The sequence below is a fragment of the Eucyclogobius newberryi genome, unplaced genomic scaffold (assembly GCF_026437365.1).
Source record: "Eucyclogobius newberryi isolate DKJ021-1_F unplaced genomic scaffold, fEucNew1.0.hap1 SCAF_20, whole genome shotgun sequence".
NCBI lineage: Eukaryota > Metazoa > Chordata > Actinopteri > Gobiiformes > Gobiidae > Eucyclogobius > Eucyclogobius newberryi.
Genome location: NW_027315835.1, coordinates 10,944,560 through 10,957,727, shown reverse-complemented (window position 1 = coordinate 10,957,727; position 13,168 = coordinate 10,944,560). Strand labels below are relative to the sequence as shown.

The 13,168-nt window shown below is 39.8% G+C and overlaps 1 protein-coding gene across 1 annotated transcript; it reads left to right on the top strand.

The window, feature by feature from the left end:
• Window positions 1-458: 458 nt before the first annotated feature.
• Window positions 459-9,394, top strand: fbxw10 (F-box and WD repeat domain containing 10). Its single transcript, XM_072456870.1, has 12 exons — window positions 459-893; window positions 1,352-1,489; window positions 1,825-1,955; window positions 2,032-2,118; window positions 2,191-2,273; window positions 3,358-3,561; window positions 4,584-4,705; window positions 4,780-4,934; window positions 6,997-7,139; window positions 7,287-7,445; window positions 7,517-7,755; window positions 8,808-9,394. The coding sequence occupies exons 1-12, from the start codon at window positions 488-490 to the stop codon at window positions 9,392-9,394; spliced, it is 2,454 nt and encodes an 817-aa protein (XP_072312971.1). The 5' UTR covers window positions 459-487.
• Window positions 9,395-13,168: the final 3,774 nt, after the last annotated feature.

Below are 13,168 nucleotides of genomic sequence, written 5' to 3'. Positions count from 1 at the left end.
AGCACAATAAGTGTGAGAAAGAAGAGAGAGCGTTTACACCGGGCTGCCAGCTGTACCAGCGCCTTATGACGTATGAAGAAGAAGAAGAAGAAGAGGAGGGAGAAGAAGAAGAAGAAGAAGAAGAAGAAGAAGAAGAAGAAGAAGAAGAAGAAGAAGAAGATAAAGGGAGAGAGGGAGAGAGAAAAGGAGAGAGAGAACGGGGGCCAATTAGGCTGTTGTCATGACGATGATGTTACGCCGTGACGATGACGTCACCTAGCATTAACGTTTGAAGTGTGTTTACTTTGAAGTACTTCCTCGTGAGCGGTGTGTTCTTCCGGACGCTGACGGTTCCCCCTGGTTACGGGGACTCTCTGCAGCCAGACGCTCCTTTTCCCTGCGCTGTTTAATGTTTAATTAGGTTTAATATCGCGCATATTTGGACATGGATAACTTACAGAATCACGCGGACCTGACAGACTGTGCCCCCTGCGCGTCCCTCTGCGGCATGTGCCATCTCTGCGTCTTTGCCAAAACTCCGCCGATTTCCGTGGACCCTTTATGGACCGTGGGGGACTCGTTTCAGAGGAAGTTCCTGATGGACTTGCTTCACCGCTGCAGAAGCCCCGCAGTGCTGGAGAAACTGCGGCTCGTCTTGGACCTCGCGTCGTGGTCCATATTCACGTATTCACCCGTGTCTTCTGAGCCCCGCGTTGGCGCAAAATGTCGAGAAAAGCCGCTCGGGTTCGACGGGCACGCGATACGGGACTGGTTTGACCGCTGCCCGGACTGGATCAGGTCTCATTATCTCTGTCGCCTCCTGTTGCGCTGTGACAATGACTTATTACGAACTCTGGCCAATTTAATAGACGTGTTGCTCGTCAGACAAACGCGTGGCCTGCTGACGTATGAAGGTATTTTATTGTATTGTATTGTATTTTATTTTATTGTATTTTATTTATTTTTTATTAATTTATTATCCATTTTAATTTAATTCATTTTATTTATTTATTTTTTAATTTTAATTTTATTTATTTCATTTATTTTATCTTATTTTTTTATTTATTTCAATTTTAATTTAATTTAAATTTATTTATTTTATTATTTTTTTAAATGTATTTATTTATTATTGTTTTATTATTATTTTTCTTTAAATGTTCTTTTTCTTTTATTATTATTTATTATTCAATTTAATTGTATTCATTTTATTAATCTTATTCATTTATTTTCATTTATTTATTTTATTTTATTTTTTTGCGCCTGCTCAATAAAGTGTAATCCCTCAGTTTGCCCATGGGGGTCAGTAAATTGCGGAGTTGGACCAAAGGCAACGCTAAACATGTATTTATGAATGTCTGTGTCTCTATTTCAGGATGTAACAAGAATGATGAGGAGCCAGAAGAGCCTGCCATCATGGTACTTCCTGGTTCCTCCAAGTCCTACAGTGGGATCAGTCGTTTTAAAGATTTTATGTCGAGTTTACCCGTTTATCTGGCCAAAAGAATCTTGGGTAAGTAAGTACACACGATGTAAACAATACCAAAACTGAACACGGTTTTAATTAATTTCTATAGCAATTTTACCACATGCAAAGTAAAGTCAAAGAAAATTGTTGTAAATAGATAATAATAATCCATCTTAAAAAATTTTTTAGGTTGTATTAAGCTGTATTATAGTCATTTCTTCCATTTTTAAACTCCTTTTTGTCATTGAAATCTGTAAACAACAAGAAACTGCCATAAAATCATCCAAGAACAAACAATGTAGTGACTGTTACTAAAACTGCACTGACTTTTATGCTTTTTTAATACTTTATCTACTAAAAATCTGCTCTTGTATTTGAAGGCTTCTTGGATGAGCCTTGTTTGGAAATCTGCTCCAAGGTGTCGTTGCGGTGGCAGTTCCTCGCAAACGCCACCGCCCGTGAGATCGATTTCAGAAGACGTTTCCACCCAAAGATCCTGGAGGTGGAGGAGGTCGGTACTTTCACGCTCGATGAACATTTCTGAATGAACGGTTTAATAAACGGCGAGACGATGATTTTGTTTCTAGAGCAAAGAAAACAACATCGTGAGTCCAACTTACGCCAGCGTCGCCAAGGTGGAAGTGCCAGTCAAGGGATATCCATTTGACGAAGAGGTTAATACATTGGTTTCTGTTATAATAAACGTTTAGAGCGATGTATGACTTTACGGTTTGTCCGTTTCGCAGGGCGTTCTGAAAACCGAGGTGATCCCGATGGAAGAGCGGAACGTTTTCTGCGGCGCGTTCTTCACCATCGATGTCAGGGATCAGTGAGTGACGATTCTTTAAACGTTTTCAGCGTATATTTTGTCATATTTCAGCCTTTTCTTTATTGCTGTTGCGCCTGCACTCTTTTTTCCAAATACATCACAAATATAATCCATTGGCAATGTCCAAATAAGACTGGGATTAATCCAGGGGTGGAAAGTGACAAAATTATAACAATAAAAGTAAAGTTTATGAGGGTTTGATTTGAGGTTTTTAGTTCAACCAAGTTTTCTATTAAATTGATTAGAATTAACCAAACTTTTGCATTATTCATTATTAAAATCACCACATTTGATGCTTCAACAGTTCTCAAAAGTTGAGATATTTTTTAATCTTGAAGCACATTTTGAATCTGGTGCTTCAAGTAGAGTTTTGTATGCGCTACTTTCACTTGAGTGTGTATATTTTTGTATCTATTTTCCAGATTATAAATCGCACCAGCCAAAAAAATGCATAATTGACAAGATAAAAGCATATATAAGTCGCACTGGAGTATAAGTCACATTTTTGGGGAAATTTATTCGATAAAATCCAAGACCAAGAACAGATTTAATCTTGAAATGCAGTTTAAAATAATAACAGATGAGAGATCATGACGAATAGGTGTACGTATGCTAACGCTAACACCTTCAGCTACTTGACGCACAGACAGAACTGTGGTAAGTGTCTGGTATGTTAACGTAACATATGAACAGTTATTCAGATAACTATAGCATAAAGAACATGCTAACAAGTTTACCAAAGCATCAGTTTTACCCCAAATCACTAAATCCATTGAATTCTTCTTCCTCTGTGTCACTTCTAAACAACTCCACAAATTCCGGAGGAAGAGGAAGTGCCGATTCTTCTTCTGCATCGCTTAGAGCTTAGAGCGCCCTCTTGTTATCGTCAGTGTGAAAATAATCAATATGTAAAATGCGGTTGCCAGTGTGAAAATAACAAATAATATCACATATAAGTCCCCAAAACTAAAAACTAAAAAAGGTGCGACTTATAATCCTGAAAATACGGTATACTTCAGTGACCAAATACAATCGAGCACCTTCTCCGTCCCCGTTGATAACTGGGTGTGATTGTTCTGTCCAGATGCGACCCTCACCGCGTGGTCGACTACAGGGGGACGAAGATGATGGCGGTGGGCTCCAGGGACGGCGTCGTGGAACTCCTCGACGTTTCTTTCGACACCAAAGTCACGTCGGTGCTCAAGGGAAACTTCATCCATATCCGAGCTCTGCGGCTGTGCGAGGACAAGGGCCTGGTCATCACCGGGAGCTTCGACGCCATCATCAGGCAAGAAACGCTCACCGAGATACAAACCGCGCTGATTCATGTTTGGAGTTTTTGGCGTTAGCGGTAGATGGAATAGATAAAAAAATGACCAAATTATACTCAATTTTATGATCCAATGTGGATTTCTATCTGCTGATGCTAGTATCTAATATTTGCTTGCTTTTATGATCAATAACATGTCAATATCTATAGCAAGTCCCATAAATAGTGCTGCGATTGCGATTAGATTCTAGATGTATATTTTGAAGTAGGATTCTGTTCACTTTGTAACTATGATGTTTGCAGAGGTCTAAACTGCAGACTTTTCCATAAAACGACAGCTTATTTTGTCATTTGCAGAGGCCTTTCTATGAGCAAAATGTTTGTTATGCGATAATTGCGCTAGTTGAAATTGCAATTTTGATTGAATTCAGATAGATTGCACAGTCCTGCCCACAAGGTTGTTGTAAAGTTCACATGATTTATCTGGGATGTGTAATTTATTCATATTGTGACATTTATTCTATTTTAATGATGATTGCAAACATGGGTTGATTACTCTTCTATTTCCTTTTTTTCTTTCTTTCTATTTAGAACATAAAACCACAAAAACGACAAAATAAAAGAGAGGGAAAATATATATATTAAAAAAAATATGAATAATACAAAAATAAAAAAAATAAACAGAACTTGGCAGGACCAGAGTAAACTCAAGATAAGTAAAAGAATAAAATGAGAAAATATTTGTGTGGAATCCAACAAAAAAGCAGAGTTAAGGCATATCAAGTCCCATTTTCGTTCATACAAATTTATTTCCATTTAAACTGTAAAAGGGGCACAGCTTATCTACTGGACAAACTGGGAACGATGAGCACACAAAGACTGGGGAATATTGGATCAATGGGAATCAATACTAATATGTGGAAAAAACAATACCGATATTAGCACAAGCAACATCACACACAAACTACATTTACCAATATCTCACTCATTTTTTAAACTTGCTTGATACAGTTATTGCCACTTCCTCTGTCTTTTCGCAGATGTTGGAATCTCAAGAGCAAGACGTGTGTGATGACGCTGTCCGGCCACACGCGAGTGGTCAACTGTCTGGACGTGTGCGGGGACAGACTGGTCTCAGGGTCCAAGGACTGCGCGGTCAAAAGTCAGTATCTCACACTTGGAAACGGCGAATGTACGTGACGGCGTTGTGTGTGTGACGAAACATTTCCATCACAGTCTGGAGTCTGGAGGAGGGGAAGGCGTGTGACGAGTATAACTTCATGCACCCCGGCTCCGTCCGCTGTGTGAGGATCCACCGCAGCAGGGTCTACAGCAGCTGCAACAAGGGACATGTCAAGATATGGGACTTGGACAGGAAAGAAGTTCTAAAGGTGTGTGTGTGTGTGCGTGCGTGCGTGTGTGCCTGCCTGTCTGTCTGTCTGTCTGTCTGTCTGTCTGTGTCTGTGTCTGTGTCTGTGTCTGTGTCTGTGTCTGTGTCTGTGTCTGTGTCTGTGTCTGTGTCTGTGTGTGTGTATATTTTTGTATGTGCTTCTTTCACTTGAGTGTGTATATTTTTGTATCTATTTTCCAGATTATAAATCGCATCAGCCAAAAAATGCATAATAGAGAAGATAAAAGCATATATAAGTCTCACTGGAGTATAAGTCGCATTTGTGTGTGTGTGTGTGTGTGTGTGTGTGCGCGCTAAAAATATTAGCACAGAATAGCTTTTTTAGGTTTATAATTTCACTTCCTGTTTGTAATTGATGACATCACAGTAGGAATTGACGCAGAAAACACTGGGCCAAAACTGGGATTTTGCAAGATACAGTAACTGATACTTATAAACATTCACCATATGTAGTTCTGAGTAATGTCGGTGTAATCCCTCATTCGTCCAGGCGTGTTCCATAGTAGAAAAAGCTTCAGTTGTAGTCATCTGGACTCAGTTTGAAAAAATAGACGTTTCGACTCTCATCCAAGAGTCATTGTCAATAAAAGAATTTAGATCGAGAACTCCGATATTATTAATAATATTATTATTATAATATTAATATCGGAGTTCTCGATCTAAATTCTTTTATCCAGATGACTACAACTGAAGCTTTTTCTACTATAGTTCTGAGTAATGTAATTGAGAAACTGAATTTAAAGACTGACTTGAAATTGTTAAAAAATTTAAATGTAATTACCCATTTGATCTGATAAAATAAAACCTATAGCACGTATTTATTCTTTAGTTTTTGTGTTGTGATTCATAGCTATTTTTTCATACATTTTTAATACATTTGATTCACTTCCAAGTTAGAGCCCAATATTTTGCAGTTTATTGTGGGAAAGTGAGTTAATTCTAACATTAATTTGTTTTACTGAGATATCACATATAAGTTAAACCTGTAAAAATATAACTTTAAAGGCGCAATGGACGATTTTTCGGCGATTTGAGAACGCAGGTGGAAGTCCACGGTGCGGACTGATATAACACACACGTGCGTTTGTTTATTAGCGCAACGGATCACATCGCATCTCTCGTCTCCCGTAGATTTTTGTCCACTTCTGCGTCAGCTCGAACTGTCTTTCTCCGTCTTCATTTTGCCCCGTACACTGAGGGAACTATATTATGATAGATCCATGCGCTTAGACAAGCGGAAACGTGGGGACGAGCCTGACATAGCTGCAAGTGAGCGATAGGTGCGTTTTATGATTGATACGTGGCAGGACAAATGATTTATCCACGCCACAAGGAAATATGATTAAAAAAAAATTGCTGAAAAAAATCGTCCATACCACCTTTAATGTAACTTTTTTTAATTCGACACATAAAAATATATGACAGCGACTATTTTGTTGAATTAATGTTTAGAGCGTTTTTTTGCATGTGTGTAAATTCTGCATAAACTTGGCCTGGACTAAGTGTCCCTAGTGTGATGTCACTTCCTGTCATTTGCTACAGATTTGTATCGTTTTCTCCACAAATACCTGCTCGATTGGTGTAAAACTATAATTTATATGTACAACAGGTATAAATACACCAAATAAAGTCAACTAAATGTAGTACAATATAGAACAAAATTTCAATTCTACTGGGTTTTCCATAGAGACAAAGGTTAAAGACAGTTTCTAAATGCCACTATTTAATTGTTTATCTGTCATTTTTGAATATATATTGCAGTTACTTTGATATGTTTTGATATTGAAAGAAGCAAAAGAATATTGTTATATTAATTTGTTTTTTTATGTCTTAAGTAATAGAACATTTGCTTACTGGGGGAACCACAGTGTTTTCTCTGATACAATATCCCAAGTCCACCTTAAATAACAGGGAATAACAGGGAATAACGGAATAACAGGGAATAACAGGGAATAACAGGGAATAACAGGGAATAACAGGGAATAACAGGGAAACTGATGCATTCCTCACAATTACAAGTATATTTTCTGTCCGTTGCCTAGGTGATCACCGCCCACCAGAGCTCGGTGTGCTGCCTCTTCTTCAACGAGTGGCATCTTCTGACCGGCGACACCCAAGGGGCGGTCATGGCCTGGAGCACTCACTGCGAAGTCAAAGAGTGCATCAGGACCTTCAACCACCCAAAGTGAGCGTTTACATCCACAACGCCGCAAATTAAAGCCCCGCTGCGTAACATTTCGGTCAATGAATAAGACTAAAACGAGAGCCTTGCTTTAATTTCAAGTTTAATTTTGAGTTTTACTTGAGTTTGACAGCGTTACCTGTTTTTCAGAGAGGTCAAGTCGGTGACTCTCACTTACCTGCGTGTGATCACCGGCTGTGGGGATTTAAATCTTCGAATATTTAACTTTCTGACCGGAGATTGTCTCAAGGTGATACCGGCGTGTATCAAAACCAGCCGCATTCTGTCAGTATGTTTCCACGAAAACGGGTAAGCTAAAAACTGATGGAGAGAAACGTTTAACGGCGATGCGTTATTTTTATATTCGTTCTTTTATCCAGCTTTGTAGTGAACTCGAGTGCGCGCGTGACGTGTTTCCACTTCGGAGAGGTCTTCTGGGACAACGCAGATTTGAAAAAGAAGAATAAAAAACGTGTTCGGACTGAAGAAGGTTTGGTGTCGGATAAAACGAAGCCTCCGGCCTCTGCCCCGGGGAATAAAGTGTCGACGCGAGATGGGAAAACAAAAAGAAAGTCTCTGCCGAGCCTCATAAGCGCCACAGCCAAATGTTCAACTCAAGGTAATGTCAGATTGTGGTTGGAAAGTGAGGTTGGGACGGAACACACGGAACAGTCTGTGTGGAACGGTAAAAGCAATAGAAACCTTTCATTTGGTTCATGAAGCTAACTCAAGCTCTTTGTTTTAACACGATCTGAGCATTAAAAACAGGCGAGATGATTGGTGCTGATGTTTCAAATAACATTAAAGTCACAAGCTTGCATTAGCTGAAATATGTTTTTAAAAATCCATCTAGGATTTTTTTGTTCTTTTTTTTTTTGACTTTTCAGACCATCTAACACAGGCATGTATGTCCAAACTAGGGCCCAGGGGCCAAATGCGGCCCTCAGAGCAATTTTTGTTGGCCCTCAAACAAACAACAAAAACTAGTACTTTTTACTGTGAAATTGGGAAAATTCAGGTATATTGATGTTATACCGACCTAATATTCATGTTCTAGGTCTAATTCAAGGAGTGGAGGCTCATTGCAATTACGTGAAATGCAAAATTTTGAATTATTCACTTTGTCATTCAACAAATTCGACATTGTCAAGAGGTTTGTGGTCCTCTGCCCCGTTTAAGTTTCAAAATGCAGCCCTTGGTGAAAAAATATTTGATACCCCTGATCTAACAGTTTTACATCTAATATATTACATTTTTGTCTGAAGGTAAAAAATATTCACACAGAACGTTTGGCATCTTTTGGAGCAAGACAAAAATGGATCAAACCGTATAAAAATAAAATAAAATAAATGAAAAATAATAATCATAAGTTTCATGTCATGAGAACTATGTAACTGTCCATAGAAACGTGTGCAGTTCAGCCCTCCAATGTGATTCTGATATTATGTATAAATACTGTATATGTTGCTATCTCAACAGGAAGTTTGCCATTCAGAGGTATTTGCCTATGAATAGCACATTTAATATACAATAATGTTTGTAAAATGGTGTTATGAAATGTTATTAAGAAGGCAAACCTGACTTCTAATTATTCAGATATGTGAAATATGTGGCCATTTCTGCATGTAATTGTTATGAAATGAATAACCGGTTGAAACGCTTTCCTTCTAGAACAAAAAGGGTCGGAGAAAGTGGCCGTGAGCGAGAAGGCGACCTCTGTTCGGATCGAGAAGAGGGGTCCGCACCACCCGCTCACCCGAGACTCCATGTTCTTGAAGATGAACACGATGAAAAAGGCTCTACGCTTGGACGAGGTGGGCGTCAACATGGAGCTCAACGCGAAGCTGAGAGACGACTGGAGCGTTCCCAAACCGCCCAGCGACTCGACCCCCGCGGCGACCAACGCGGCCATCTCCAAATGTGCTCCGAAGAGGCAAGTCTCCACAGCGCCCGGGCGGATCCCGAGGCCTCACCCTCCTCAAAGTGCAAAGACCCAAAAGCCAAAGGTCGACAAAGCTGCGACGAATAGTGTGAGCGAGGAGGAGCCAAAAAAGCTGTTGGCGAAAACGATTTTGGAGCTGGACAGTTTTGTGGCGTCCACCACGAATGTGAAAAGAGTGGCCGCTTTGAACAAACGGATGGAGTTTAAAGGTCAGCCATCATCGCAGGTAGATGAACATACTAAAGGTCAGAAGGATCTCAAAGCTAAGAAGAAAACGAAGAAGGGGCTGTTGATGAAGGGGTTTTCTCCTGTGTAAAGTGAGTGTTGTTTGACCAAACGTCCACAAGAGGTCACTGTTGTATCATTTTTGTTGTACTCCAGAACATGGCATTATTTTACTACTTTGGGTCACTTTTTTCCACAAATACCAAGTGAACCAAAGTTTGCGGACCAAGACTAATGTGTGGAATCCAAACACCAAAACCACCAATAAATACATAGACATGATTGAGGAAATGTGTGGTAGTTTCCAACACTAATGATGTGTCATATTTTGCCTTTGGTTTCCAGGTTTAGTAAATAACAATAATTTGAGTTGAAGGAGAGTGAGTGCTTTTATTTTTCTACATTCAAGAGCGTTTTTATGAGATGGCAAGAACGTTATAATGGAGAGGATATGGTCATTTATTTCCTATGTGCATTTCCTTCTGAAGTCTTGTCCACTGAGGAGTTGGAAACCACACAACATAATATTTATTCAACAGTCTGTTCTCTGTTAATAATTGTGAGGATTATAGGCAGCAGCAGTGAGTCATTTCTGTTTAATCTTCTCCAAAAAAGCAAAGACGCATTCCCAGTGTCATTACTTTTTTCATTCAGTTAGTTTGATCTACTAAAGTGATGGAATATAATACATTAAACTTGTGACTAAAAGCAAATTAAGGATTTCACTGTTGTTTGATCAAAATGCTAACAATCGTGAATAATTGTTTAAAAATGTGAGGTTTATTCTCACAATAATTGTAACATTAACATCTGATATTGTGACATCCCTACAGGCCTATAAAAATGTGTTAATATAATGTAATATTGTCTAAAAAAGAAATACAACTTGTATAGAGAAAGATACTACGTGATAAAGCATCAATACTGGAAAACAAGCTCATAAATTAGACAAGGTTGCACATTTTCTGAATAGTTTTTGAATACATCAAGGTTAATTTAGACTGAATTCTGAAAATCACGAACAAGATCCGTCTGTTTAAACTATTTCATTTTAAAATTAGTACATTTCTGTCAGCTGGAGGACAGATATATTTAATTATATCAAATGCTACGTAAGCCGTTATTGCGATATTGATACTTTTGCTACTGCAGCCACTGATATCTAAATCAGCATCGAACCTTTTTTACTTCATACTATTGCCTTTTCTATGGCTTTTTTTTTTTTTTAACTTCAAAAAAGATGAATGACGCCTTTCGATTTGGATTAGTCCCATCCAGGCCGGACCTCCGACCCCGCCACCTGCCCTGCCCTTGTGCCCAAGGGCCATCATTAGACCAGGAGAGGTTGAAGATCAAGACCCAGCGCCGTTGCCGAGCCTCTGCTGAACGACAAAGAACAAGCGGACGGAGTAAGACGTACCAACATCTCAGGGGCCGATTTGATTCACTCCGGACCCCGAACATTGGGCAACGGCGTCTATACTTTCCATTCTTGAAAAGCACGCTGCGACTTTCCATTGTTGCACCATAGACTTTGCTTTATGAGCTGCTCTATTGTTCCGGCAGGTATGGATCGCTTTATCCAGAGCCACGGGGGGTAAGAGGCGGAAAATCTAAGCCCAAAAAAGTGAGGGACGACTTGGGGACCCGTTTCTTTGACCTTATGCTCCCTTGTGGGGCCCTCGGCAGTAGGAGACACAAGGTTTTTGGACAACCCCAGTTAAGATAAGGTCGGGACGGTGGTTTATATACAACCGACAGACAGTCAACAGACACAAAATACAGTATTTTCCCACCTTTTTTCATAGTTTTGGCCCGGGTGCGACTTATACTTATATTTATACTTATACACTTATACTCCGGAGCGACTTATATGTGATATTATTTGTTATTTTCACACTTGCAACCACATTTCATACTCCAGTGCGACTTTTAAATGTTTTTTCTTCTCTATTATACATTTTTTGGCTGGTGTGACTTATACGCCAGTGCAACTTATAGTCCAGAAAATACGGTAATTCATGACAAAGCTTACATCCCCAAAAATGTCTGTTTATAGTATATTTTGGGGGAAATTATCGAATTGCAATTATTCTGGCAAGTCTGCTTTGGCTATAGCTAACTGTTTCTCACAGCTAGTGCTAACTTTTCACTTTCAAATAGTATTATTTATCGAGATAATATTCAAATGATTTCAAACCCCGATGATCTGGGCTCTTTTTAATCCGGACGTTCTCTTTGTCAGTAAAAGCATGTGGTCTGGATCAGAGTTCAGACTGTGGAGTTTTTTGTGTTAAAAGCCAATGATTGAAAGTCTGTATTGTTTGTATTCAGGAAATTCATATTTTAAGCCATTATTATTTGTTTTTGTCCAGACAAAATTCAAATGGTGGTTTTGATTAGCTCAATCTTTCTTAAACTGTCCCAGATTCAATCTAAATATGGACCTAATGGACGTTGTGCCATAGCTCAGAAAAGCAGTTATTCTTATCACAAATGCCATTCGTCCCCTAAATGTGGTGATTTGCATATTCATTGGGCCCATTGCGTCTGATAGCCTCCTGTTAAACCTGCTAATGGCGCCATATCCGGACACAGCTCGCGGGCAAGTCAGTCTCCGTCTGAGTGACATGCAAATCCTCTGGCACTGAGAATGACCGAGAATGCCCCCCAATGACCTGCCTCAGAAAGGAAATCCAAGAGGGGACGGAATTTAACATTGTGTCTGACACGGCATGACAAAAAGTGAAAAATTTATCTGACAAACGATGCAAATGTGTGCCCTTAGGGATGGAGATGCTAGAAGCAGGAGCAAAGGTTAGTCCAGGCTTATGTCCTGTCGACGCACCGCTCTTCAAAACCTGTTTTAATCTCACTCCTTCTTAAATGTGAGTTTGATTTAAAACATCGTATTTTCCGGACTACATAGTTTTGGCCGGGGTGTGACTTATACTCCAGAGCGACTTATATGTGATATTATTTGTTATTTTCACACTGGCAACCGCATTTCACATGTTGATTATTTACATATGACAACAGCAAGAGGGCGCTCTAGGCTCTAAGCCAGGGGTGTCAAATATACGGCCCGCGGGCCGCATCCGGCGCGCTAAACGTTTTAATCCGGCCCGCTGAACATTTTGAATATTTCTTTTTTTTTTAAATAAACATTATTTTCTTTTTTTCGTTCCTAGAACCGTAGTTACATCCGTAACCGTTTTTATCGCTAAAACTACACGTCCCACAATGCCGCTGGTGGCCGCCCCTCCCCGCGGCTCTTCACTGCCATGTGTACTGGGTTGGCACTAGATCATAGGGAATCAGGAAGGAGGAAGTGACGACATGGACCGTGACGACATGGAGGGGACGACATGGCGGTTAGCCGGGCGGAAGTAAACAGGTCGACAGTAGTAAACATGGCGAACCGTCCCGCTAATTCTGCTGATCCTAAACTAAAAATCAAGTTTGAGTTTGTTGTCGAAAAAAGCTTCACTTTAGAGTAAAAAATAAATTAATCTACCTTTTTACAGCTTGGAAATACAATACATTTTGCACCTCGTTTGACAGCTGCTGTTAAGATTCTAAGTGTTTAATTTGCGATCCATGATGAGAAAAGCAAATCCTGTTTGATCTCACAACCAAATTTGACAACTCGTGTTTTCGTCTTACAGATTAGGACGTCTAATGTCCCGTGTCCCAACCAAACCAGCCCCACGTGACATCGTTTAGAGACGCAGGTCTAAAGTAGGTCCAGCCACAACAGAGAGACAATTAACTGCGATACCGGAGGCCGGTCCATGTTTAGTCCTGACTCTGGCACCAGCACGAGGCCGGTCCATGTTTAGTCCTGACTCTGGCACCAGCAGGA